This window comes from Lolium perenne, chromosome 2 (genome assembly GCF_019359855.2).
Source record: "Lolium perenne isolate Kyuss_39 chromosome 2, Kyuss_2.0, whole genome shotgun sequence".
In the NCBI taxonomy this organism is placed as follows: domain Eukaryota; kingdom Viridiplantae; phylum Streptophyta; class Magnoliopsida; order Poales; family Poaceae; genus Lolium; species Lolium perenne.
In genome coordinates, this window is record NC_067245.2 from 49,775,179 (window position 1) to 49,802,368 (window position 27,190).

General features: G+C 43.3%; 2 protein-coding genes and 2 long non-coding RNA genes across 10 annotated transcripts; 1 reads left to right on the forward strand and 3 right to left on the reverse strand.

The window, feature by feature from the left end:
- Nucleotides 1–208: 208 nt before the first annotated feature.
- LOC127332083 (uncharacterized) lies at nucleotides 209–497 on the reverse strand. The gene is made up of 2 exons (XR_007870191.1): nucleotides 406–497; nucleotides 209–356 (listed from the first exon to the last, which is right to left on the reverse strand). It is a non-coding gene; the product is annotated as an uncharacterized lncRNA (long non-coding RNA).
- A 2,607-nt stretch (nucleotides 498–3,104) lies between these two features.
- Nucleotides 3,105–7,720, reverse strand: LOC127332074 (uncharacterized). The gene is made up of 5 exons (XM_051358321.2): nucleotides 5,355–7,720; nucleotides 4,760–4,942; nucleotides 4,503–4,654; nucleotides 3,614–4,115; nucleotides 3,105–3,495 (listed from the first exon to the last, which is right to left on the reverse strand). The coding sequence occupies exons 1-4, from the start codon at nucleotides 7,687–7,689 to the stop codon at nucleotides 3,642–3,644; spliced, it is 3,144 nt and encodes a 1,047-aa protein (XP_051214281.1). The 5' UTR covers nucleotides 7,690–7,720; the 3' UTR covers nucleotides 3,105–3,495; nucleotides 3,614–3,641.
- Nucleotides 7,721–8,567: 847 nt separating this feature from the next.
- Nucleotides 8,568–12,877, reverse strand: LOC127332084 (uncharacterized). Of its 4 annotated transcripts, XR_011751585.1 has the most exons (9): nucleotides 12,638–12,877; nucleotides 12,440–12,553; nucleotides 11,873–12,319; nucleotides 11,464–11,735; nucleotides 11,101–11,237; nucleotides 10,773–10,864; nucleotides 10,412–10,523; nucleotides 9,604–9,689; nucleotides 8,570–9,307 (listed from the first exon to the last, which is right to left on the reverse strand). It is a non-coding gene; the product is annotated as an uncharacterized lncRNA (long non-coding RNA). The 4 variants fall into 4 exon arrangements; XR_007870192.2 differs by having other exon boundaries at nucleotides 8,568–9,689; XR_011751586.1 differs by lacking the exon at nucleotides 10,773–10,864 and having other exon boundaries at nucleotides 8,568–9,689.
- Nucleotides 12,878–13,267: 390 nt separating this feature from the next.
- On the forward strand, nucleotides 13,268–16,161 carry LOC127332079 (uncharacterized). 4 transcript variants are annotated; one of them, XR_007870188.2, is made up of 3 exons: nucleotides 13,268–13,797; nucleotides 15,823–15,893; nucleotides 15,990–16,007. XR_007870188.2 is itself a non-coding variant. In XM_051358333.2 (2 exons), exon 1 carries the CDS (start codon nucleotides 13,295–13,297, stop codon nucleotides 13,775–13,777), a length of 483 nt encoding a protein of 160 aa, XP_051214293.2. In that variant the 5' UTR covers nucleotides 13,268–13,294; the 3' UTR covers nucleotides 13,778–13,797; nucleotides 15,823–16,161. The 4 variants fall into 4 exon arrangements, 2 of the variants coding, with proteins under 2 accessions (XP_051214293.2, XP_051214290.2); XR_007870185.2 differs by lacking the exons at nucleotides 15,823–15,893; nucleotides 15,990–16,007 and adding an exon at nucleotides 14,996–15,073 and having other exon boundaries at nucleotides 13,268–13,942; XM_051358333.2 differs by having other exon boundaries at nucleotides 15,823–16,161.
- Nucleotides 16,162–27,190: the final 11,029 nt, after the last annotated feature.

Consider the following 27,190-nt stretch of genomic DNA (forward strand, 5'->3'; position numbering starts at 1 on the left):
ACGAGCTCAAGAGGCGTCGTGGCACGGTACTTGGTTGCTGCAGGAAATGGGGAGCGCCGGTGCTTCCCCGCGATGCAGGCTTCGCAAAGCTGCTCGGCATGGCTGATGGTGGGGAGACCGCGCACCACTCCCTTCCTCGACATCTTCTCGAGGCTATCGAAGCTCTGATACCAATTGTTAGGTTTCACGGTGTATGCACACACACGAGTGATGCTGAAGCTCTTGATTTATTTCTCTACGTAATAGCTTATCTTACAAGTGATGAGTACATGTCCTTATATAGGACTCAGGAACCGTCTATCCTAGGAACCGTCTATCCTAGAGATGGAGTTCAAATTTGATTTGAACTCTACTACCTTAGCTACTAAGCAACGGCTGAGTTCAAGTTGTTTTGAACTCTACTACCTTAGCTACTAAGCAACGGCTGAGTTCAAGTTTGTTTTGAACTCTACTACCTTAGCTACTACTACTCTACTTGCAACATGATTAAAACAACATAGCACATGCTGTAGCAGTGGGTAACAAGAGGAACATAGAAAGAAACCAGTTGAGAGTGAAAACCTCAATTGCGGCTGTTAAGTGGCTCACATCACAATCGTGTGCTTTTAGAGGCCATGATGAGACACCCGAGTCAAAGAACAGAGGCAACTTTCTTGAGTTATTAAAGCTTCTTGCAGAATTCAATCCCGAGATTGCAGAAGTTATTAAAAATGCTCCATACAATGCAAAGTACACATCACCAGCGATCCAACAAGAGATTTTAGGCATTTATGCATTTAAAGTCAGGAAACATATTCGTGAAGAGATTGGGATTCCAAGTTTTCTATCTTGCAATATTTCTTGCATCATACACAAAACAAGGGAAATACCTTGCACCAAAGGTATTGAGCAATGTATTATCCAAACATGCATTTGATGTTCAAAACCTTCGTGGGCAAGGGTATGATGGGGCTAATAATATGAGGGGCGAGTTCAATGGATTGCAAGCACACTTTAGTGCGCGATTCTGGTTTCAATATCTAGCCTAAAGACCATGTTTAATGCAGTAAGTTCAGTGCTGCAAAAGATAGCTTATGATGGAACAGCTGGCTCAATTTGTGCAGATGGAGATACTGCTTTCAGGTACTTGGCTTCTTTTGAGTTCATACTTGTTTTGTGTATGATGCAAGAAATATTGGAGATTGCGGAAGATCTTGGTCAAGCTTTGCAACAGAAATCGCAAGACATAGTAAATGCCATGCGGTTAGTCTTCTCAACAAAAGTCTGTCTTGCTGAAATGAGATCGGATGATGGTTGGGAAGCCTTTTTTTGCCGAGTTGTTGAGTTATGTGCAAACCATTCCATTGATATTCCAGATTTGGAGGAAACTTACATTTTGCGTGGTGGTCATGCTCGTCGCCAACCCGATTGTTTTACTAAGGAGCATTATTTTCGAGTGGAAGTATTTCGTGCAACTCTTGATACCCAACTCCACGAATTGGATTTCAGATTCAGTGAGAAGGTAATCAATCTTCTATCCACTAGTGCTACATTGATCCCTAAAAATAAATTTAGATCTTTCAAGTCTGCTGACATTTGTGAGATGGTGAAGAAATACTATCCGGCTGATTTCACTCAACAAGAAATCTATGGCCTCGAGCAGCAACTCAAACATTTTGTTGTGGATGCTTCCAATGACGGCGAGTTGCAAAATGTGTCAACTTTAGCAAACCTTTGCCACAGCCTTGTTGAGACAGGGAGACATTTGATCTACAACTTGATTGATAGATTACTACGGTTACTTGTGACTCTTCCGGTTTCTACGGTAAGCGCGGAACATGCTTTTTCTACTTTGAAGATTGTTAAAACAAGATTGCGCAACAAAATGGAAGATGATTTTCTTGCAAACAGCTTGATGGTAAATATAGAGAGGGATATCACTGAGAAATACAACTATGAAGATGTTCTTGAGCATTTCACGGGCGCAAAGAGACGAAGAGCTGATCTGTAGTGACAGCGTTAGATGATGTCAAATGTGACAACCCATAGTGTTTAGTATAGAGTATGTTTTGGTTTCAAGTAGCTTATGCATATATTGATGTTTACAAATGTTTTTTTCTGAACAAGATCAATCTAATTATATAAGTATCTCGGAATGCTAGAGATTTCATCAGATTGTTGTCATATGATTTGGCGTTCCAAAAAAAAAAAATTCATCTCATTTTGCAGCTTCGCCCCTCCTGAGATTTTGTTCAAGCTCCGCCACTGGCCCGAAGGAACCCAAAACTAGTCGGGGATTTGTAGTAAATGAAATTGGAGGAGGGGATGAGTCGGCAGGGGAATAGGGAGAGCGAGCAACCTTGGCCTCGAGGCGCGCGGCGATGCGGGTCTGGAGGGAGTCGCGGAGCCTCGTGTGGTACTCGGAGATTGATGGCGGGCAGGGCGAAGGTCGGGCGCGTACCTGGTGTTGACGCAGGCGGCGCAACAGGAGTGGAGGTTGGATCCGGCGCAGAGCGCGCAGCAGCTGCTGCCGCTGCTGCCCCGCCGGGACGCCATCATCAATTCGACGGGAAGGGAGCGGCGGCGGCAGCGGGGGTTCCGGTTCCCCAGGTGCGCTGCGGCGATGGGAGAGGACCGGCGCTGTCGCGGCGGTGGCGAGGGCGAGGAAGGAGATTGCACGCAGCGCAGGGGAGAGGAGAGAGATAGATTAACTGGCGTAGAGACAGAGACAAGGAGAACGAGAACGAGCCTTTCCTCTTCCGCCACGAATTGGGCTGATAGAATATTTGGGCCGTGACCCATGAATTAGCTCCTTTCTGGGCCCAACGCTACTGACATTTTTTCTTTTCCCTCTTATAAAAACAGATTTGTTTTCCTCTTAAAAAAACAGATTTGTTAACTCTGATAAAACATATTTACTTTTGGAATTTCATACACGTTGATTATCTATTTATCTTCCGTTAAATCAAAGGTGAGATTACTATCTGGAACAACCACACTACATACTGAGAGGCAAGGAAAAGAGTACTTGTATAACAAAAAAGGCGATTAGAGCTAACCATACATCTAGTCATACTATGGTAAAGCAAACATCCACCCAGTTCACAAGAACAGATTACACAGCATATCAACACCAGAACCATATGAGTGAAACTTGGAGAGTACACGGGAAATGTTTTCACTTGCCAGCTTAACAAGGAAGATGCGTAACATTTCGTCCACTTGCTAGTTGCTACAAGTTCAGCAAACAAACACAGCCACGCCTCTCACACCAAGTGGCATACAAACATTGATCGACATTGGCATGAGGATGCGTTAACAGTTCGATTGAGAAGCAAAACTAAGGCTAGCTCAATTTACACCTGGACTACAAGGTTCTGGCAGCGACGAGCTTCTTCACAAAATACCACCTATACAACTACAATCAGCAACTACCCCACCTGGCACTTCATGGACTGCAGGAGCAGCAACAGTCAAGGTTGTTGGGGGAGAATCTGCTGATCATACAGGTTTTACCTGAACAAGAGATAACAAGGTACAGTCAAATCAGCGAGTCTCGGCTCAGACTCAGAACATCAATGACAACCTCAAGGCGTCAACATACCACCCCGCAAAAAAAAAGGCGTCAACATACCAGCCAGAGCAGCAGATTTTAGTCTCCCCTACCCTCTCTTCCTTCGTCTGCTGCGTGCTGCGAGCTTCGCTGCCACCTCCTCTTCTGTTAAGGGCAAGTAGTAAATCATGGGAGAGGCCTGTGTCCGCTTGAAGAGATCAGCAAGCAACATGGCAGGTGCTTTAACTTCCTTTGGAGCGGGTGTAAGCATATCCCTATCTGACCCAGGCTTAGAGGCCGGAAACAACTTCAGAGGTTGCGGCGTAGGCAACAGGCCCCTTGAGGCACCCGCGCCATCGGGAAGCATGGTTTGGGTAGGCTTTGATTGTTGGAAGCCTACTGCCTGTTGTGTTGTGTCTTCGTTGAGGCTCATTGGAGCTGGTGGTGGAGGAGGGTGTTCAAGTCTGAGCTTCACCTCACGTGGATCAACAAATTCGGCAAGTAAGTAACTGCCATTGTTTAGGGGCCATTGGAGGTTGTAAACAGCATTCCTGGTAGCCACAGCTTCATCCACTGAAGAGTACTGTGGATCAGAGGTGGGCGTTAGGACAAACAGCCAAGTTAACACCATAGCATTATCAAGTTTGGAATAAACAGTAAAACAAGTACCGCATTACGAAATGATTTGAACAAACAATAGGCAAGTCGAGCTTAACTTCTCAGTCTTGCATCCTTAATACAGAGACCAAACCATCTTTTCTAATAACTACCATATAACAAAAGTTAACCCTTACACCAAGGCCACGTCAAAAAGCAATTTGACAGGAACGAACAACTAAAGCACGAATGTTTGCTATAGTCACATTAAAGACAGAATTGGCAAAGCCTGAAAAGGTCACCCGATGGGGGGAAATGCTGATATTCACTTCTGACAGTATGCTGCATAGGTAAAATGAAGTTAACAACATACTGTAACATAGCAGTGAGTCTTGATATGATCCATCCAAAAGCTGCAAATAGATCCAGTTCTACCAAGAAGCTCTTGCACAGCTTTCAGAGTAAATGGGCGCACAAATCGATCAATTTTCAAGGAAGTAGTTGCAGGCTTCTGAGAAAGTGGCACTGAAATATGAACATGGAAGAAAGAGATTAGATACTGATGTGAAGAACGTTTTAGAGCAGGCTGAACCACACCCTGCTCTTTACGAAGGAGCAGAGAAATCTCACCTGTCCGCTCTATGTGGGAATCTCCACTTGCCACTGAACCAGACCTGCCAAAAGAACGTTTTATAGCAGGCTGAACGACACCCTTTGGACAAATAGAGCTACTTTTGGATGTTTGTTCCTTAGGAAGTTTGACACTATCCACACGGCGTTGACGTTTGTTGGGGTCAACTGCAACAACTTGGTCTGTGCATTTAACAGTGAGTTAGAAAAAATATGACATGCTTTATCAATTGTAAACGAATTCACTTGAATGTAGCATGTAAAATGACGGCCACAAATGCTACTGAACGGCTGCAAAACAAATTGACCTGTCCCCAAAACCGTATTAGACCCAAATACATGAGGTACAACTGTTTCATGCAAGATTTACCAAAAGACAAAAATAAACTTCAATGACAATGATCATGCAACAAAACAATGAACTTTTCATTGGAAATCACAGAAAGTGTGAACCTACTAATACAAAAGAAAATGTCACCAAAAAATGATACATACAATGAAGAAAAGAAACATGGCTCAAGATATACATGCAAGAAAGTTATACAGGAAATAATCCACCACTGTAGGGTGTACACGTATGGAGATAAAGACATACCTTCCGGTTTCCTCTTTTCAGATGGAGCTACTGATTTCTCCTTGGCTACATTATCCTTTGTTTGCACAGATGAATCAACAGTATCAAAGAGCAGCACCTCTTTTACCTCATGGTCCGAGGTAACCTCAATTTCTCTTCCAACATCATCAGATCTGATATTGGGAATAACATGCTTACTTTCCATGGCATCCTCCTCTATCGATTCATTACCTGAGGTCCTCTCTAAATTTACTTTTTCCGGAGAAACACCATTGGGACTGTCCTCTTTCTTGTCCAAGTCCAAATTGGTCATAGATCTTATTTCTTGCAATTGGGTTCCCTTCTTACACAACTGCTTTTCATCGTCCAATGCCTGCAAATCATCACCTACGGAGGGAATTCTGCACGGTTGTGGTTTGACCATATCCCGTTTAGCCTCTAGTTCCAAATCAGAATTGTCAGCATTCAGATCACCCTTTACATTAGTTGATATATCCTCATGCGAAATCAATACACACTTGATTTGAGAACCTATGTCAGGGTTGGCCTCAGAGACCTTGTCCTTTGTTCCTGACAGGGATGGTTTGCAGGCATCATTTGTGTGCCCAGAATCTTCGCGGTCCTTGCTGCTCATGAAAGTGTCACCCGAATCTATCTTTGGAATGAGGGTCTCAGCATTCTGGCCAGGTGCAGTTGCAATAGCATGAACATCCAAATGATCAGTATGCAGTGCGATAGCATCTGGAAGTGACAATACTGCTTCCTTCTCTACGATATCAGCGTCTAACTTGCCTTTAGCAGAGGTTGCATCCAACTTAACATTAGTACTGGCTACATCATATGGTAGATAATCAACAATAGCTTCCTTGATGGTGCCTTCTTCTGGAGCCTTCTCTGCAATCATCTTATTATGGCAATCAGCTTTTAGAGATGCTCCCTTCAATATAGCACCATCACTTGGAGCTGATTCTAGATCATCTCTTTTAGTTGCCACTGCATCACTTAGAGAAATTGTATCAGCTGTTGCAGAATCAACTAGAGGAGAATCACTATCTGTAGCAGCAAGAAGAGTTGTCTGATTAACTTCTTCAGTAGTAGCTACAGCATCATGACTAACATCTGTAGTAGTGTCGGAACTTCCTTCCTGAGTTGCAACCTGAGAAGGACCTTCATCAACATTTTGTTCCATCACATCCTGGCAAACAGATGCATCCGCAGAACCAGGAGTTCTGTCCACTTTGAGATCATAACTGCAGGGAGATCCACCAAGTATATCACCCTCAAGGTCCTTAAAGAGCCTTTTCACAAGATCATCTTTCAAACCTTTGACAGGTAGGTTCCTCTTAGAGAGCTCATCCTTCAGTTCTGTGACCTTCCACTGATCAATTGCTTGGTTGTTCAGCACGGGATATGTCGGCATTGTCGCTGGCAATGTTCCAATTGTCTGATCTATTGGTCCAGATACGGTTAGTTTGCAAGCATTGCTTGTGAGCCCAGAATCTTCGTGGTCCTTGCAGTTCATCAAATCATTGTCAACCGAACTTATCTTAGGAATCATGGCATCACCATCATGTCCTAGTGCAGCTGCAACAGCATCGACATCCCAATGGTCAGCACGAGGCACAATAGCATCCAGAGGTGATGGTACCACTTCATGCTCTAGAATGTCGTCGTCTAACTTGCCTTTAGCAGGAGACACATCCAACTTGACATCAGTAGTGGCAAATAGATGATCAACAATCGTTTTCTTGGCAGCATCTTCTTCTACAGCCTTCTCTGCAATAAACTCACTATGACCAGCAGCTTCTTCTTGTACATCCTTCACCATAGTACTATCAGATGGCGCTGATTCTAGATCATCTTGTTTAGTTGTAGCTTCACCACTTAGAGAAATTTTTTTAGTTGTCACCACATCAACTAGTGGGGCATCATTAACTTCTGCAGCAGCAAGTGTTTTCTGACTAACTTCTTCATTAGTAACAACAAATTTCTGGCTAACATTTCCAGTAGCAACTTCACTTTCCTTGCTAGCTTCTGTAACAGAAACAACAAGATCCCCGCTTTGTGTTGAAACCCGAGAAGGATTTTCATCAACACTTGGTTCCATCGCAGCCTGGAGAATAGATGCATCAACACAACCAGTTGCTTCGTCCTCTTTCCGAGTATCATCGGGGGAAGATCCATTAACTGTTCCTTCTCTGACAAGTATATCACCCTGTAGGTCCTCAAAGAGCCTTTTGACAAGATCTTCCTTCAACCCGCTGATAGGTAGGTTCCTCCTACAGAGCTCATCCTTCAGTTCCGTGACCTTCCACAGATCAATTGGCTGGTCATTCAGCACATGATACGATGACATTGTGGCTGCCAAATCTCCACCTGTATCATGAAATCAGTTAAACCATTTACCATGAACCTTATACTAGCATAACGAAGCTAAAATGATGAGAAAATTCAATGTATGAACTAAGCAAAAAAAAATTGCTTCTTTTCTCGGCTGGAGCTACAAAATTATGATAACTGTTAAGAAGACATGATATGCATAGCATTTAGGAAGTAAGAACTATAAAAAAGTGGCAACTCATGTGTGAACTGCTAACCAACAATATTGTTCAACGACATATAACTATCTAACAGAATTCTGTGGGATAAAATTATGTGAAATAGTCCATGTTGAAACAACAGTTTTACACTGCCTCTTTGACAAGAACTGTCTGCAGATAGTGTGAAAAGACGCAGATTACAGAAAATCACAACTTCAAAATCGCAGATACACATAACAAAGCTGCATAGGCCACACGTGTGCACATAATTGACATATCAAAAGTACCCAAAAATTTGCACAAAGAACATAATCAATCCCAGGCCACCGACTTTGCTCCAGAGCATACAGAACCAGAAATGCACGCATCCAAATACCACTGAACATCATACACCAACGACCACTCACAATCCCTCTCCCAAAGAAACCTACACCTAAACCCTCATTAACCCTTAATAACCACCTACCCGCTGTCAAATCGCGCAGGCACGGGCACTTGAAAACCCTAGAAATCGAAAACGGGGGCAGCTCGCCCAGCAACGGTGGCGCAGAGAGGCCTCAACGGTGCCAAGCGTACACCACCACCCTTCGCCGACCCGCCAAATTCCGGAAACCTACAATCATGCAGCCCCCAAATCAAAACCCCTGACCACTGAAGCCTACCGAAATTTCACAGCCACGTGACGGGAAGGCGATTGCACAGAAACGAAACAACCAAAAAAGGAGCACCAAGAAATTCGCAAAAAGTTCCCCCCAAAAAAATCAGAGTTAGGGAGCGCACCGGAGATTCTAACGGGCTATGACTCAATGGGAGGAGGCGAGGAGGAAGAGGGGAGCAGGGAATCGAGCCTGGCGTGATCTCAACCCGCGATTCCGCCGGCGGCGGTGCCGATTTGTACGAGGGTTTTTGCCTTGCTCCGCCGCGCCGCGGCGAGCTGGAAGCTGAAATGGCGTGCTTGGGGTTGGCGCCGCCCAGTGCGTCTCATATGCTCAGCCGCTGCCACCGACAGGTGGGCCAAAGTGTAGGTGGAAGCGCCTCACCTGGAATACGTTTCCACACTAGTTGAATGCCTGTGCGTTGCTACGGTCCCTCAAGCTTTTTGCCTCTACACATAGAAATAACGTGAAAAATCGAGTGTATAGAAAGGATAGCAACATAGCATTTTAAGTACATTGAGATTCCACTTTTCTCCCGATACAAAATAATGGACAAACTACTCATCTCTTATTAACTATAAGCTCTACTCCTGTGTAAATGTAACAATGTTAGTTGTGTAAAAGCCAGTGAGTTCTGAACGAGTTTTGATATTCCCTCAAGGTATGTTGTGTAAAACTCAGTGATTTTTTGTCACTTTCAACAACATTTCCCCATTGCCAATGTTGGTGTGTTATTTCTGAAAACGTCCATGAAATTAGCCTCCCACGCATCCATGAACTACAAAATTTAAAAATATATCAAAGTTCATTAAAAGCATGGCAGCAAATTTATTGTTGTAATGGGAAATTATATATGATCATACAAGGTCAGCAAAAATAAAGCAAACTTAAGGTTCACCCGCTTCGCCCATTCACTTTTTCTGTGCTTCAGTGAAACATGAAATGCACTAACTCGAGATTTCTGAAAACTAATGAAAATTTCAAAATATATCTATGCACTTGTAAAATTTCTCGATGACACCATGCTGTTAAAACCCTATCTTCTAGTTCACATAAATCCAGCCAAAACTTTACCGGCGAAGTGGAGGAAAAAAGTTTCTCCTTCCATATTGCACAATGCATGCAAACATATAGGTGTCATATACATCATTCAGTATACCCTGTGGACAAGCACAATATACCTTTAGAAAACAAATCCATGGAAAAGTTAATACTATTATATCATGCGTGTACGATCTTCCAAAATGGAATTACAAACTATTCCTATATCTTTTGGTGCACGTTCGTCTTGTATATGTTTGAATCGGATAGGGTGAATTCATGTAGAGATACATTATAAATGTTCTAAATCATCATTTTATAAATTCACATAAATGAGATGCAAGATTGGATTCTGAAGTGAGACTGAAAAACAGCAAGATCAGGCAGCAAAATCATGTGATGACCCCAGATAAATTCACGTGTTTATTTGAAAGATGCAGAACATAAGGTACAACAAGCAGTAGCTTGACCGTTGCAGATTCATATGTTCCTAGGTGAATATGTTATCAGACCGAAAGTGACAGATCAATAGCTTTACATGGATAGAATCGATTCAGCAATATTTCAAGATAATAGACACATTTACTAACATTGCTAGAGCTTTAGTGCTAACTTTTTTGGCTGTGTACTATTTACTGCATCGAACCTCCGTTCAACGTAGAAATGGCTAAATTATCAATTTGTGAAAAAACTACATATACAATGACCGGTTCTGAGCTACTTCTTCCCCTGTCATTTATCCAGTCAAAATAGGACTGGACTGTTTTGCGAAATGTATCATAGAAACAAGATGTAAATGTTTTTAATAATAAACTCAAAGCAGCACGTATGGTATGCATACCTTGTTGTGTCTTTCATACTTTTTGAGGCAAGTGAATCCACCCATTTTATTTTCTGACAGCTTCATGTTCCCAAATGGAGTATGCACATCGATCTCGCCCTTCGTGATGTACCTGATGCCATTCCCTTGATCATGTCAAAGACTGCATATCCCTTCCTTGTTAAGAAAGTTATATATGCTCTGAAGTTTGGCGTTTAAGATTCATATTTCCTAATGTTTAGTATAGCTTCTATTCTTTTATAAAAGGGAGGGGTAAGCCATTGAGATTAATTAGCTAAATAAACAGAAGCACCAGTTCTTGTAAGCCGGGGAGTGTGTCACCCTAGGATAGAAAAAAAGATAAATTCTTACAAACATCTACCTTGCTGATTATTAGGTGAGATTGAACCAGAGGTAACCTGCTGAACATGGTTTCATTGATGAAAGAATTCTGGCGAGATAAATGACATAAATCTGCAACATCAGATGTAGAGTTGTCCTGTAATATTTGATTTACTCCAATGAACTTTACAAAGGGGAGAAACATGTATTATAGGCTTTCGTTCATGCTTATATGATATAAAATCCTAATATATGGTGATACATACAGACAGAAACTAAGACAAAGAGCTCCACGGATCTCGTCAATAGCAGATAAAAAAATTACTAAAGAGAAATCTTTAACTGACACGGAACAATTCCTGCTGCACCTTCAGTAACGCCGATACCGCCAGGTTTGGCTCCGCGCACCCCTGCCTGGCATCCTCCCCGCTGATTGCCACCACATGTCTACTTCTGCCTTCGCCAATGCCATATAACCTAGTATGATCGCCCGATGCAGGAAAACCTGCAATATGACAATTATTCAGGGTCTGAAAGCACAGTGTGCTACAATAGTCAGCAAGTAAATAACATATAAGATTTAGTTAATGGTTGTCACATGCATCCTCCTAACTGCCCAGCTATAAGTAGAATTTCCTCACAGAGGAAAAATTGAAATTAATGTTAGCTGCAATTTGCAAAGAAGGCATCGTAAGACAAATAAATATGAATAAGTATTCTTGCAGACTTACATGGATAGATTTCAAGGCAACCCTGCAACCGCGAAATTGTAATTCAGATATAATGGTATTGGTACGTGTGAGAGCACTCCGAGTCTCCGACAACAATGAAAATCAGCAGTAGATTAACGAACGCCCACTTCATGCAAGAGCTGCCCCGAGATCGCTAGCGGGGAGCCGCGAGATGGCCTGTAGGTAGCAGCGTTGGATGAGTGTCAGCAACGCTAGCCTCATGGTGCTCAATCCTCATGTGCCCAGGCCTCGTCATGCTCCTCCTCTAACATCTAAGCATAATATTTCAGTTACAACATGGAGCAGTTAAACTAAGACATAAATAGTCTGTACTGGGGTAGTCTAAAATATATCCAAAATAAAAGTTTAAATAGGTTGCGAAAATTCTGCTTGAATAATGAAAGATCACCTTCAGTATGATATAATCAATTCCCTGTTGTAAATAACAGGTTAGCAGCAGCCTTAATCACTTTCTCAATTCTCTCTTTTGTTCTGTCAGATTCTCCAGCCAGGAAAAAGTAATATTAAGGAAACTGTTGGCAGCCATAAAAATATATAAGACCAAAGACATGAAGATCTAGCACAAGAAATGAAACAGATACTGATATGTTCTAGAGATAACAGAAGGGAGTAATAATGAATTAACAGTGAAATGCACATGCATACATTTCCACTTTGGTTCCCTTGGATCAGATACGAGGACCAGTATACCGATTTGCATTTTTTTCTTTTAAAGGTTAAAACCAAGACAAGCAGTTCTAGCAGGGTCTGTAAAGTAGGCATTCTTTGAGATGCACGACCTGAATTCAACTCATACTCATTCAGTACGTAACTATCCTTAGCACCTTTATCATGTCTGCAGAAAAAAGCAAATTGATCAGTGCAAGCAAAAGTTTAATTTGAAACATCACATGAGATGGAGCAATATTAAATAATTTAAATGTGATATAAATCGAGAGAAGGGGAGAATTAGTACCTGCAGGTTGTTCGGGTGTGTGTTACAGGTTGTTGATTCTGATCATGCGCTCTGCTTGTCCAGCTTTGCCTCTGGGCCATCAGACTTGACAAGGCTCAAGGATCCACAAAATTCCTAGAAAAATGTGAACACGGATCAAGCCAAGGGAAAAAATGGGGAAATCTGATAGAGGAAAGAGAAACTGCACCTCAGACTAACCTTTGTCGTGCACTTGCGCCACCGCGCCTCTGTGGTCTGACTCGCCGCCGCGGATCTTCAACAAACCTCCACGTGATGCGGTAGCGCATATCCATCTTGGCTGCACGGCTTCTCCTAGAGTTAGGGGATCTCATGGTAGGAGGTGAGCTGCATCACTGATAACCCTAGTAGACGGCAAGGGAGGCCCTGCTTGGGAACGGCCGAGAGACGCCATAGGGAAGAGAATGGAGGCAGCTAGGTTTGGGGAAGGCGATGAGAGGGCATGTGTGGGCGTGCGTTCGTGGGGCGTGGCCGTGTGGATTTAAAGCAAAGGAACCGTGCTTAATGGGCTGGGCTCTTTTCTTTGGCAATCTCCGTGATTGATACACTATTGATTAAGGTGATTGATTACTGATATATGGTAGTGCCAACACGGGAAGGAGGGGCTCTTGCCGTTAAATTACATTGGACGATAGGATGATAGGCGGAGATGTGAGATTAGATTGAATGGTTCAGATGCTCCAAATCTCCTTCACCAAACGCGTTGTACGACCTACGACCAACTCGAATATAATAGTAAAGACTGAGAAGGCGTACTTTCTGTTATGTTTTCTGATCTTCAAGCTCTTCAGATGCAAAACCCTACCCCGCACCCCGTATCTCCCGACAATTACGGAAATGGCACTCTTCGCCTCCAAATTCGCGCCGCTGATCCCGCGCCTGCGCCGCCTCTCCACGGCGGCGGCGACCGCCGGCGCCGGCGAGGACCCCAAGCTCTCGCGCATCGCGGACGACCTCCTGGCGCTCTCCTCGGCCGAGCTCGATGACTACTCGACCCTCATGCGCCTCAAGCTCCGCCTCTCGCTCACCTCCACCCCCGCCGCCGGACTCGGCCCCGGCGCGTCCGGGACTCCGGCCGCGCCCGCCGAGGAGGCCGCCGCGGTGAAGACGGCCTTCGACGTGCGGATCGAGAAGTACGAGGCGGCGGCCAAGATCAAGATCATCAAGGAGGTGCGCGCCATGACGGACCTCGGGCTCAAGGAGGCCAAGGAGCTGGTGGAGAAGGCGCCCGTCGTCGTCCGCGCCGGCCTGCCCAAGGAGGAGGCCGAGGCGCTCGCCGCCAAGCTCAAGGCCGCCGGCGCCTCCGTTGCGCTCGAGTGATCTTCTCCAACCAGCCTAAGGTGCAGGGTCCCCGTTTTTCGATTCCTAGCGTGCCCTTCATAGATGATGCAACAGCGGTGTGTGTGTGTGTGCTGTGTCTTATGATTTGTTTCAATTGGAATTTGTTGGGATTGCAGCAGTTGGTAGGGGTGCAAGAGGATGCAGGTTTTGCCTCCATTGTTGTAGCTTATTATGACGACTAGCCTCCAAGCATAATCACTGATATGTCTTCCTGAACCACGCAATAAGGTGTTGCTGTGTCGTGTTCTACTTCACTGCTCTGGATTAAGCATTTCAATACCCAAAATTGACTAGTCTGAGGGTATACAAAGATGCAACTCTTGTTCTATGTGGTGACTAGAATATGATAATTTCAGTTACCTATTGATTCGGAATGGTGGCAAAGTTAGAAGGAATATACATGATATGTCCTAGTGCATGAAACATTTATGTGATCAAGTTGGTGAGGACGAAGCTTAGATTGGACCAGATGGACAACGCTGTTAATTAGATGCAATTCTTTAAACTGGTATTTAATGGTCTGCCTGTAAATTACGGGTGAGGTTCAAATATTTTGTGTGATGATTTTCCAAAAAAAAAAAAAAAAAAAAAAAAAAACTGTGATGCATCGTCTGTTAGGACGCATAAATATGGAAGGTTTGTATGCCATGTACAAGTAGCTCATTTGAGTCAAAGACATCTGATGCCATGTACAGATCACAAATGTTGCATTTGTATACAGTTTGAATAATTTAGACCCTGGTGTAGCTCATTTCAGTCATAGACATTTGATGCCATGAACAGATAACAAATTTAGCTTTGTAAACAGTTTGAATAATTTAGTCTGCGTTTTGTATGAATGTTCTGCTGTTACATGATAAATCAAGAGATTATATCATTAAGATGATTTATAATGTAGAGCTTTCATTGACCAAATATAATTTGTTTATGTTTGATCATAAAATGGTGTTATCACTTGGATACATTTTGACACATTGTAGAGTACTGGCATCTAAGAAATTGTTTAAAACTCCATTGCTAAATCTTTCTCTTAAAGATAAATGAACTTGGCATACGAAGGATTTCATAATTGGAAAATGCTAAGTGAAATGTTTCTATGGAATTTTCTTCTGTAAGAGTTTGAATGGAATCATTTTTTTGTTTAAATTGGAATTTGTTGGGATTGGAGCAATTGGGTAGGGGTACAAGAGGATGCAGGATTTGCTTCCATTCTTGTAGCTTATTATGACTAACCTCCAAGCATAATCGCTTATATGTCTTCCTGAACCACGCAATAAGGTGTTGCTGTATCGTGTTCTACTTGGCTGCTCTGGATTAAACATTTCAATAGCCACATTGACTAGTCTGAGGGTATACAAAGATGCAACTCTTGTTGGCATGCCTTTATCTTTATGTGGTGACTAGAATATGATAGTTTCAGTTATTTATTGATCTGGAATGGTGGCAAAGTTAGAAGGAATATACATTCTATGTCTAGTGCATGAAACATTTCTGTGATCAAGTTGGTGAGGACGAAATTTAGATTTAACCAGATGGACGACAGTGCTCCGCTAATTAGATGCAATTCTTGAAGCTGGTGTTTAATGGTCTACCTGTAAATTACCGGTGAAGTTCATATATTTTGCATGATGATTTTCCCAAAAAATGCGATGTTTTTCTCGTTAGGACTTAGGAGGCATAAATATGGAAGGTTTGTATCTCATGTACAAGTAGCTCACTTGTGTCAAAGACATCTGATGTCATGGACAGATCACAAATTTTGCATTTGTGAACAGTTTGAATAATTTATTTAGTCACTGGTTTAGCTCATTTGAGTCAAAGACATATGATGCCATGAACAGATAACAAATTTAGCATTTGTAAACAGTTTGAATAATTTAGTCCGTGGTTTATATGAATATTCTGCTGTTACATGATAAAGCAAGAGATCATATCATTAAGATGGTGCATAATGTATAGAGGTTTCATTGACCAAATATACTTTGCTTATGTTTGATCATGAAATGGTGTTATCACTTGGATAGGAGGCCGAGGCGCTCGCCGCCAAGCTCAAGGTCGCAGGCGCACTTGAGTGATCCCGATTCCTGAACCTAAGGTGTCTCCATTTTTTATTCTTAGTGTTCCTAGATGATGCAACCTCTGTGTGCGTTGTGTCTTAATTTTTTTAAATTGGAATTTGTTGGGATTGCAGCAGTCGGGTAAGGGTACAAGAGGATGCAGGATTTGCTTCCATTGTTGTAGCTTATGACTAGCCTCCAAGCGTAATTACTGATATGCCTTCCTGAACCACGCAATAAGCTGTTGCTGTGTTTATGTTCTACTTTACTGCTCTGGATTAAACATTTCACCTAGCCACATTGACTAATGTGAGGGTATACAAAGATGCAACTCTTGTTGGCATGCCTTTATCTTTATGTGGTGACTAGAATATGATAGTTTCAGTTATTTATTGATTCGGAATGGTGGCAAAGTTAGAAGGAATATAGTACATTCTATGTCCTAATGCATGAAACATTTCTGTGATCAAGTTCGCGAGGATCAAGCTTAGATTTGACCAGATGGGCAAAATTGCTCAGTTAATTAAATGCAATTCTTGAAACTGGTATTTAATGGTCTGCCTGTAAATTACTGGTGAGGTTCATATATTTTGCATGATGATTTTCCTAAAAACTGTGATGTGTTGTCTGTTAGTAGGCATAAATATGGAAGGTTTGTATGCCATGTACAAATCGCTCATTTGAGTCAAAGACATCTGATGCCATGGACAGATAAGAAATGTTGCTGCATTTGTAAACAGCTTGAGTAAGTTAGTCCATGGTTTAGCTAATTTGAGTCAAAACATATGATGCCATGAACAGATCACAAATTTAGCATTTAGCATTTGTAAACAGTTTGAATAATTTAGTCCGTGGTTTATATGAATGTTCTGCTGTTACATGATAAAGCAAGAGATCTTACCATTAAGATGATGTATAATGTATAGAGGTTTCTCTAACCAAATATAATTTGCTTATGTTTGTTATCACTTGGATAGATTTTGATGCATCATAGAGTACTGACATCTAACAAGTTGTTTAAAATCTAATGCTAGATCATTCTTTTGAAAATAAATGAACTTGGAATACGAAGGATTTCATAATTGGAAAAGTCTAACAGAAATGTTTCTATGAAAATTTTCTTTTGTAAGAGTTTGAGGTGTATTATATTGTGCTACAAGGCGAGCATTTTGAAGTATTCGGATCATTTTTGTGCTGGGTGGTACACTGTTGAAAAATTGTGCAATGTTCAACCACTATTGGTCCAGAAGCAAGGCATAAGGGCATCTCCAGCGGCGTTTCGGACGTCCGAAATGTCCGTTTGCATCGCGCAGCGGACGCTCGACAGACCGTTTTTGTCCGCGCGTCCGTTTGCATCTTAGGGGTGGCTCCAGCGGGCCGACGCATTTTCGCGTTTGCATCAATTTATGAAGTTTCCAAACAACAAAATAAGGAAATCAACAAAGTCATAGTTATTACATTTAAAAGTCGACATGAAAATAAGATAGTATTTCTCTAGGCATGATCTTCATGGCCAGCCAATGCCCATTAATGCTCAATCAGATCCGTTTGCAGCTGTTTGGAGATGTTCTCGTCGATAGTCCTGCCAAGATGAAGCTCCAGGAAGTGGCGCAACCAGCTCACCTTGGAAATCCCATTGGTTCTCATTGCGGCTATCAGGACGCTCGTTCTCAACGATCATGGTGTGCATGATCATGCAGCATGTCATCACCTCATGCATGTTCTTCAGCGACCATGTTCTTGCCGGGTGACGGACAATTGCCCACCGAGCTTGGAGCACACCAAATTCGTGCTCCACATCTTTCCTACAAGCCTCTTGCATCTTGGCAAACCTCCTCGTCTTCTCGGAGTTTGGATTACGGACAGTCTTCACCAATATGGCCCAGTCAGGGTAGATGCCATCAGCAAGATAATATGGCTTGTCATATGCATTTCCATTGATCTCATAGCTCACCCGGGGAGATTTGCCTTGCATGAGCCGGTTGAAAACCGGTGATCGGTGCAACACATTGATGTCATTGTTGGAACCGGCCATGCCAAAGAATGAATGCCAAATCCATAAATCTTGAGATATGACAGCTTCAAGAATGACAGTTTTTCCCTCCTCATGCCCGCTGTACGCACCCTGCCATCCAAATGGACAGTTTTTCCACTACCAGTGCATGCAATCTATGCTGCCAATCATTCCTGGGAAGCCTCTAGACTCGTTGATAGACAGGAGGCGTCTTGTATCCTCAACAGTTGGCTCCCTACAGTAATACTCTCCGAACACGGCAATCACGGCTCGGCCAAACCTGTACATGGCCTCAAGACAGGTGCTCTCACCCATTCGAAGATACTCATCGTGTAGGATAACGTTGCATAGAAAACAAAAAATTTCCTACCGCGAACACGCAATCCAAGCCAAGATGCAATCTAGAAGACGGTAGCAACGAGGGGGTATCGAGTCTCACCCTTGAAGAGATTCCAAAGCCTACAAGATGAGGCTCTTGTTGCTGCGGTAGACGATCACTTGCCGCTTGCAAAAGCGCGTAGAAGATCTTGATCACGATCGGTTCCGGCGCCACGAACGGGCAGCACCTCCGTACTCGGTCACACGTTCGGTTGTTGATGAAGACGACGTCCACCTCCCCGTTCCAGCGGGCAGCGGAAGTAGTAGCTCCTCTTGAATCCGACAGCACGACGGCGTGGTGTCGGTGGCGGTGTAGAAGTCCGGCGGAGCTTCGCTAAGCAAACCGGACAATATGAAGTGGAGGAGCAAAGCTAGGGTTTGGGAGGGGGTGGCCGGCCACTCAAGGGGGGCGGCCAAGCTATGGTCTTGGGGTGGCCGGCCCCCTCCCTTGGCCCCTCATTATATAGGTGGATCCCAAGTGTTGGTGTCCAAGTCTTCGAATAAGACCCGAAACCAAAACCTTCCATAGGAGGGGGCAAACCTAGCCCAACTAGGACTCCCACCCAAAGGTGGGATTCCCACCTCCCATGTGGGGGGTGGCCGGCCCCCTATGGTGGAGTCCACTTGGGACTCCACCCCCACTAGGGCTGGCCGGCCATGGAGGTGGAGTCCCTTGTGGACTCCACCTTCCTTGGTGGTTTCTTCCGGACTTTTCTAGAACCTTCTAGAACCTTCCATAGAACCTTCCGCGACATTTTATTTCACATAAAATGACATCCTATATATGAATCTTATACTCAGGACCATTCCGGAACTCCTCGTGATGTCCGGGATCTCATCCGGGACTCCGAACAAATATTCGAACTTCATTCCATAATTCAAGAACTACCATTTCAACATCCAACTTTAAGTGTGTCACCCTACGGTTCGAGAACTATGCGGACATGGTTGAGTACTCACTCCGACCAATAACCAATAGCGGGATCCGGAGATCCATAATGGCTCCCACATATTCAACGATGACTTTAGTGATCGAATGAACCATACACATATATTACCAATTCCCTTTGTCTCGCGATATTTTACTTGTCCGAGGTTTGATCTTCGGTATCACTCTATACCTTGTTCAACCTCGTCTCGACAAGTACTCTTTACTCGTACCGTGGTATGTGGTCTCTTATGAACTCATTCATATGCTTGCAAGACATTAGACGACATTCCACCGAGAGGGCCCAGAGTATATCTATCCGTCATCGGGATGGACAAATCCCACTGTTGATCCATATGCCTCAACTCATACTTTCCGGATACTTAATCCCACCTTTATAGCCACCCATTTACGCAGTGGTGTTTGGTGTAATCAAAGTACCTTTCCGGTATAAGTGATTTACATGATCTCATGGTCATAAGGACTAGGTAACTATGTATCGAAAGCTTATAGCAAATAACTTAATGACGAGATCTTATGCTATGCTTAATTGGGTGTGTCCATTACATCATTCACACAATGACATAACCTTGTTATTAATAACATCCAATGTTCATGATTATGAAACTAATCATCCATTAATCAACAAGCTAGTTTAAGAGGCATACTAGGGACTTCTTGTTTGTCTACATATCACACATGTACTAATGTTTCGGTTAATACAATTCTAGCATGATATATAAACATTTATCATAAACATAAAGATATAAATAATAACCACTTTATTATTGCCTCTAGGGCATATCTCCTTGCCTCCCACTTGCACTAGAGTCAATAATCTAGATTACATTGTAATATACCTAACACCCATGGCATTCTGGTGTTGGTCATGCTTTGCCCTAGGGAGAGCTTTAGTCAACGGATCTGCTACATTCAGATCAGTGTGTACTTTGCAAATCTTTACTTCTCCATCTTCGATGTACTCGCGAATCGAGTGGTAACGCAGCTTGATATGCTTCAGCCTCTTATGTGACCTTGGCTCTTGTGCATTGGCGATGGCACCCATGTTATCACAAAATGATTAATGGGTCCAATGCACTCGAACCACACCGAGCTCTACAATGAACCTCTTCATCCATACCGCTTCGATGAAGCCTCCGAAGCCGCTTATGTACTCGATTCTGTTGAAGACTTCGCCACCGTGCACCGCTTCGAGCTTGCCCAGCCATCGCAAAGACCATTCAATATAAACACGTACCCAGATTGTGACTTAGAGTCATCGGATCGGTGTTCCAACTTGCATCGGTGTAACCGTTTACAACGAGCTCTTGGTCACCTCCATAACAAAGAAACATATCCTTAGTTCTTTTCAAGTACTTCAGGATATTCTTGACCGCTGTCCAGTGTTCCATTCTGGATCACTTTGATATCTCGCTAGTCAAACTAACAAGCATGTGCTATATCCGGTCTAGTACATAGCATGGCATACATGATAGATCCTACTGCCGAGGCATAGGGGATGTTACACATCCTTTCTCTTTCTTCTGTAGTAGCCGGTCCTTGAGTTTTACTCAATACCTTGCCTGGTAACATAGGTAAGAACCCTTTCTTACTTTCGTCCATTCTAAACTTCTTTAGAATCTTGTCCAGATATGTACTCTGTGATAGCCCTATTAGACGTCTTGATCTATCTCTATAAATCTTGATGCCTAATATATACGATGCTTCACCAAGGTCTTTCATTGAAAAACTATTATTCAAATAACCCTTAACACTGCTTAATAGTTCTATATCATTCCCGATCAATAATATGTCATCTACATATAATATCGGAATGCTACAGAGCTCCCACTCACTTTCTTGTAAATACAGGCCTCTCCATGACCTTTGTATAAACCCGAAGTCTTTGATCACCTTATCAAAGCGTCGGTTCCAACTTCTCGATGCTTGCTTCAGTCCATAGATTGAACGCTGAAGTTTGCATACTTTGTCAGCATTTTTAGGATCGACAAAACCTTTGGGTTGTACCATATACAACTCTTCCTCAATGTCTCCATTAAGGAACGCCGTTTTGACATCCATCTCGCCAAATCTCATAATCGAAAAATGCAGCTATTGCTAACAAAATCCTCACAGATTTCAGCTTCGCTACGGGTGAGAAAGTCTCATCGTAGTCAACTCCTTGAATTTGTCGGAAACCCTTTGCGACAAGTCGAGCTTTATAGACAAGAATATTACCATCAGCATCTGTTTTTCTCTTGAAGATCCATTTATTTTCGACAGCTTTTCGGCTATCAGGTAAGTCTACCAAAGTCCATACTTTGTTATCATACATGGATCCCATTTCGGATTTCATGGCTTCTTGCCATTTGTTGGAATCTAGGCTCATCATCGCTTCTTCATACGTCGCAGGGTCCTCATCATTGTTATCCACAATCATGACATTTAGACAAGGATCATACCAATCTGGAGTGGCACGTTCCCTTGTCGATCTGCGAGGTTCGATAGTTTCCTCGTTCGAAGTTTCATGATCATTATCATTAGCTTCCTCTCGTTGCCGGTGTAGGCGGTACAGTACAACTTCCGATCGCGCTACTCGATCAACGAGTATAGATTCATCAATCTCATCGAAGTTCTACTTTTCTTCCAAATCACTTCTTTAGTGAGAAATTCTTTCTCAAGAAAGGTTCCGTTCTTAGCAACAAAGATTTTGCCTTCGGATCTGTGATAGAAAGTGTATCCTATAGTTTCCTTAGGATAACCTATGAAGACGCATTTCTCCGCTTTGGGTTCTAGCTTGTCCGGTTGTAACTTCTTTACATAGGCTTCGCAACCCCAAACTTTCAGGAACGACAGCTTAGGTTTCTTATTAAACCATAATTCATACGGTGTCGTTTCTACGGATTTTGATGGTGCTCTATTTAAAGTGAATGCGGCTGTCTCTAATGCATAACTCCAAAATGATAACGGCAAATCAGTAAGAGACATCATACTACGAACCATATCTAAGAGAGTTCGATTACGACGTTCGGACACACCGTTTCGTTGAGGTGTTCCCGGCGGTGTCAATTGTGAAAGTATTCCGCATTTCTTTAAATGCATGCCAAACTCATAACTCAGATATTCACCTCCACGATCAGATCGTAGAAATTTGATCTTCTTGTTACGTTGATTTTCTACTTCACTTTGAAATTCCTTAAACTTCTCGAAAGTTTCTTTATGTTTCATGAAATAGATATACCCATATCTACTCAGATCATCTGTGAAGGTTAGAACATAACGATAACCACCGCGCGATGCTACGCTCATTGGTCCACATACATCGGTATGTATGATTTCCAATAAGTCGCAGCTCGCTCCATCATACCGTAGAATGGAGTCTTTGTCATTTTTCCCATTAGACATGCTTCGCATCTATCAAGTGACTCAAAGTCAAGTGATTCAAGTAATCCATCAGTATGGAGTTTCTTCATGCGTTTCACTCCAATATGACCAAGACGACAGTGCCACATATAAGTAGAATTATCATTTAGTTTAATTCGCTTAGCATCAATGTTATGTATATGTGTATCACTACTATCGAGATCTAACAGAAATAAGCCATTCTTTTGTGGTGCTCGACCATAAAAGATATTATTCATAAAAATAGAACAACCATTATTCTCAGACTTGAATGAATAACCGTCTTGCATTAAACAAGATCCAGATATAATGTTCATGCTCAACGCAGGTACATAATAACAATTATTTAGGCTTAAAACTAATCCCGAAGGTAGATGTAGAGGAAGTGTCCCGACTGCGATCACATTGACCTTGGATCCGTTTCCAACGCGCATCGTCACTTCATCTTTCAGCAGTTGTCGTTTATTCTTTAGTTCCTGTTTCGAGTTACAAATATGAGCAACCGAACCGTATCAAATACCTGTGTACTAGAACGAGAACTAGTGAGATAAACATCTATAACATGTATATCAGATATACCTTCTTTCTTCTTCTTGACAAGGCCGCTCTTTAGATCAGCCAGATACTTGGAGCAATTACGCTTCCAGTGTCCCTTCTCCTTGCAGTAATAGCACTCAAGATCGGGCTTAGGGCCGTTCTTAGGTTTCATAGGAGGCGTGGCAGCTTTCTTGCCACCCTTCTTGAATTTTCCCTTAGACTTGCCCCTGTTTCTTGAAACCGGTGGTCTTGTTGACCATCAACACTTGGTGCTCTTTCTTGATCTCAATCTCAGCAGCTTTTAGCATGCCAAAGAGTTCAGGTAACTCCTTGTTCATGTTCTCGCATATTGTAGTTCATCACAAAGTTCTTGTAACTTGGTGGCAGTGATTGAAGGACACGATTAATCCCCGGTCCGTTAGGAATCACTATTCCCAAGTCATCGAGTTTCTTCGCATGCCCGGTCATGGCGAGCATGTGCTCACTAACGGAGCTGCCTTCTTCCATCATACAGCTGAAGAAATGTTTCGATGCTTCATAGCATTCCATCGCCGCATGAGTCTCGAATATAGCTTTCAGCTCATTCATCAACTCATGAGGATCATGGTGCTCAAAACGTTTTTGAAGATCGGATTCCAGATCGCACGGGATGGCACACCGAACTTGAGAGTACCGAGTTTTCCGAGTTGCGTAAACAGCTTTTACTTCATTGGATTCATCTTCTGCAGGAGGGTCACCTAGCGGTGCATCAAGCACAAATTGCAGATTTCCGCCAGAGAGGAAGATCCTCACATGACGGAACCGATCGGTGAAGTTGCTACCGTTGCTCTTAAGTTTCTCTTTCTCTAGGAACCGATTAAAATTGATTGAGGACGCCATCTCTACAACATATATTTGCAATAGTTTAGACTAAGTTTATGACAAATTGAGTTCAAATTTTAATTCAACATAATTAAAACCCTAGGTGAACTCCCACTCAAAACAATATCCCTCGCATTGTCTTAGTGATCACACGAACCAAATCCACCGCACCTAAACCCGATCATCACGAGAAAAGGTGTGATTTCAATGGCGAACACTCATAGTGTTCATCATATCAACCATATGATTCATGCTCTACCTTTCGGTATCACGTGTTCCGAGACCATCTCTCGTACATGCTAGGCTCGTCAAGGCCACCTTAGTATCCGCATGTGCAAAGCTGTCTTGCACCCGTTGTATGTACTTATCGAATCTATCACACCCGATCATCACGAGATGCTTCGAAACGATAAGACTTAATAACGGTGCTACTAAGGATGAACACTTTATTATCTTGAGATTTTAGTGAGGGATCATCTTATAATGCTACCGTCGCGATCTAAGCAAAATAAGATGCATAAAAAGGATTAACATCACATGCGAGTTCATATGTGATATGATATGGCCCTTTTGTTCTTGTGCCTTTGATCTTCATCTCCAAAGCACGGATATGATCTCCATCATCTTCGGGCATGATCTCCATCATCGTCGGCGTAGCACCAAGGTCAATGGCACCGTCTTCATGTTTGTCCTCCATGTAGCAACTATTACAACTACTTTGAAATACTACTCAACATGAAATTTAAAGACAACCATAAGGCTCCTGCCGGTTGCCACAATACAATAATGATCATCTCATACATATTCATCATCATATCATGGCCATATCACATCACCAAACCCTGCAAAAACAAGTTAGACGTCTCTAATTTGGTTTGCATATTTTACGTGGTTTAGGGTTTTCGAGAGAGATCTAATCTACCTACGAACATGAACCACAACGTTGATACTAATGTTTTCAATAGAAGAGTAAATTGAATCTTTACTATAGTAGGAGAGACAGACACCCGCAAAGCCTCTTATGCAATACAAGTTGCATGTCGAACGAGGAACAAGTCTCATGAACGCGGTCATGTAAAGTTAGTCCGAGCCGCTTCATCCCACTATGCCATAAAGATGCAAAGTACTCAAACTAAAGATAACAAGAGCATCAACGCCCACAAACCATTGTGTTCTACTCGTGCAACCATCTATGCATAGACACGGCTCGATACCACCGTAGGATAACGTTGCATAGAAAACAAAAATTTTCCTACCGCGAACACGCAATCCAAGCCAAGATGCAATCTAGAAGACGGTAGCAACGAGGGGGTATCGAGTCTCACCCTTGAAGAGATTCCAAAGCCTACAAGATGAGGCTCTTGTTGCTGCGGTAGACGATCACTTGCCGCTTGCAAAAGCGCGTAGAAGATCTTGATCACGATCGGTTCCGGCGCCACGAACGGGCAGCACCTCCGTACTCGGTCACACGTTCGGTTGTTGATGAAGACGACGTCCACCTCCCCGTTCCAGCGGGCAGCGGAAGTAGTAGCTCCTCTTGAATCCGACAGCACGACGGCGTGGTGTCGGTGGCGGTGTAGAAGTCCGGCGGAGCTTCGCTAAGCAAACCGGACAATATGAAGTGGAGGAGCAAAGCTAGGGTTTGGGAGGGGGTGGCCGGCCACTCAAGGGGGGCGGCCAAGCTATGGTCTTGGGGTGGCCGGCCCCCTCCCTTGGCCCCTCATTATATAGGTGGATCCCAAGTGTTGGTGTCCAAGTCTTCGAATAAGACCCGAAACCAAAACCTTCCATAGGAGGGGGCAAACCTAGCCCAACTAGGACTCCCACCCAAAGGTGGGATTCCCACCTCCCATGTGGGGGGTGGCCGGCCCCCTATGGTGGAGTCCACTTGGGACTCCACCCCCACTAGGGCTGGCCGGCCATGGAGGTGGAGTCCCTTGTGGACTCCACCTTCCTTGGTGGTTTCTTCCGGACTTTTCTAGAACCTTCTAGAACCTTCCATAGAACCTTCCGCGACATTTTATTTCACATAAAATGACATCCTATATATGAATCTTATTCTCCGGACCATTCCGGAACTCCTCGTGATGTCCGGGATCTCATCCGGGACTCCGAACAAATATTCGAACTTCATTCCATAATTCAAGAACTACCATTTCAACATCCAACTTTAAGTGTGTCACCCTACGGTTCGAGAACTATGCGGACATGGTTGAGTACTCACTGAAAGGACACGGATGTCGCCTAGAGGGGGGGGGGTGAATAGGCGATTTAAAACTTTTACGAGATGGGCTTAACAAATGCGGAATAAAACTAGCGTTTACTTTGTCAAGCCCAAAGCATATATACTATGGTTCACCTATGTGCACCAACAACTTATTCTAAGCAAGAGTTCACCTATGTGCACCAACAACTTATGCTAAGCAATACAAGCAAGTATGTGATAGCAAGATATATATAACTTCAAGCACGATGGCTATCACAAGGTAAGGTGCATAAGTAAAGAGCTCGGGTATAGAGATAACCGAGGCACGCGGGAGACGATGATTTATCCCGGAGTTCACACTCTTGCGAGTGCTAATCTCCGGTGGAGAGGTGCGGTTGCTTAGTGCTCCCGAACGCCACAAGAGGCTCACCTTGAGGTGTGGTTGCTCGATGCACACCAACGCCACAAAGGCCTCACCCCAAGATGCGGTACTCACACCACACACCGAACGCCACGAAGGCGCCTCACCTAAATCTCCGGTGACCCTCGCCACAAAGGCCTAGGTCACGGTTCCACTAAGGGATTTCCTTCGAGGCGGAAACCGGGCCTTACACAAAGATTGGGGCACACATCCACAACTTAATTGGAGGCTCCCAACAAATCGCCACAAAGGCCTAGAATCCGTCTAGGGTTCCAAGAACCCAAGAGTAACAACTTCCTTGCTTTCACCTCCACGAATCACCGTGGAGAACTCAAACCGATGCACCAAATGCAATGGCAAGAACACCACAAAGATGCTCAAGTCCTTCTCTCTCAAATTCCAACAAAGCTACAAAAGCTATTGGGGGAATAAGAGAGGAAGAACAAAGGAATTCACAAAGAACACCAAGATCAAGATCTAGAGGATTCCACTCACAAAGAGATGGATTTGATTGGTAGAAAAGTAGATCTAGATCTCCTCTCTCTTTTCCCTCAAATGGGGGCAAGAATCATGGAGGGATTGAGAGAT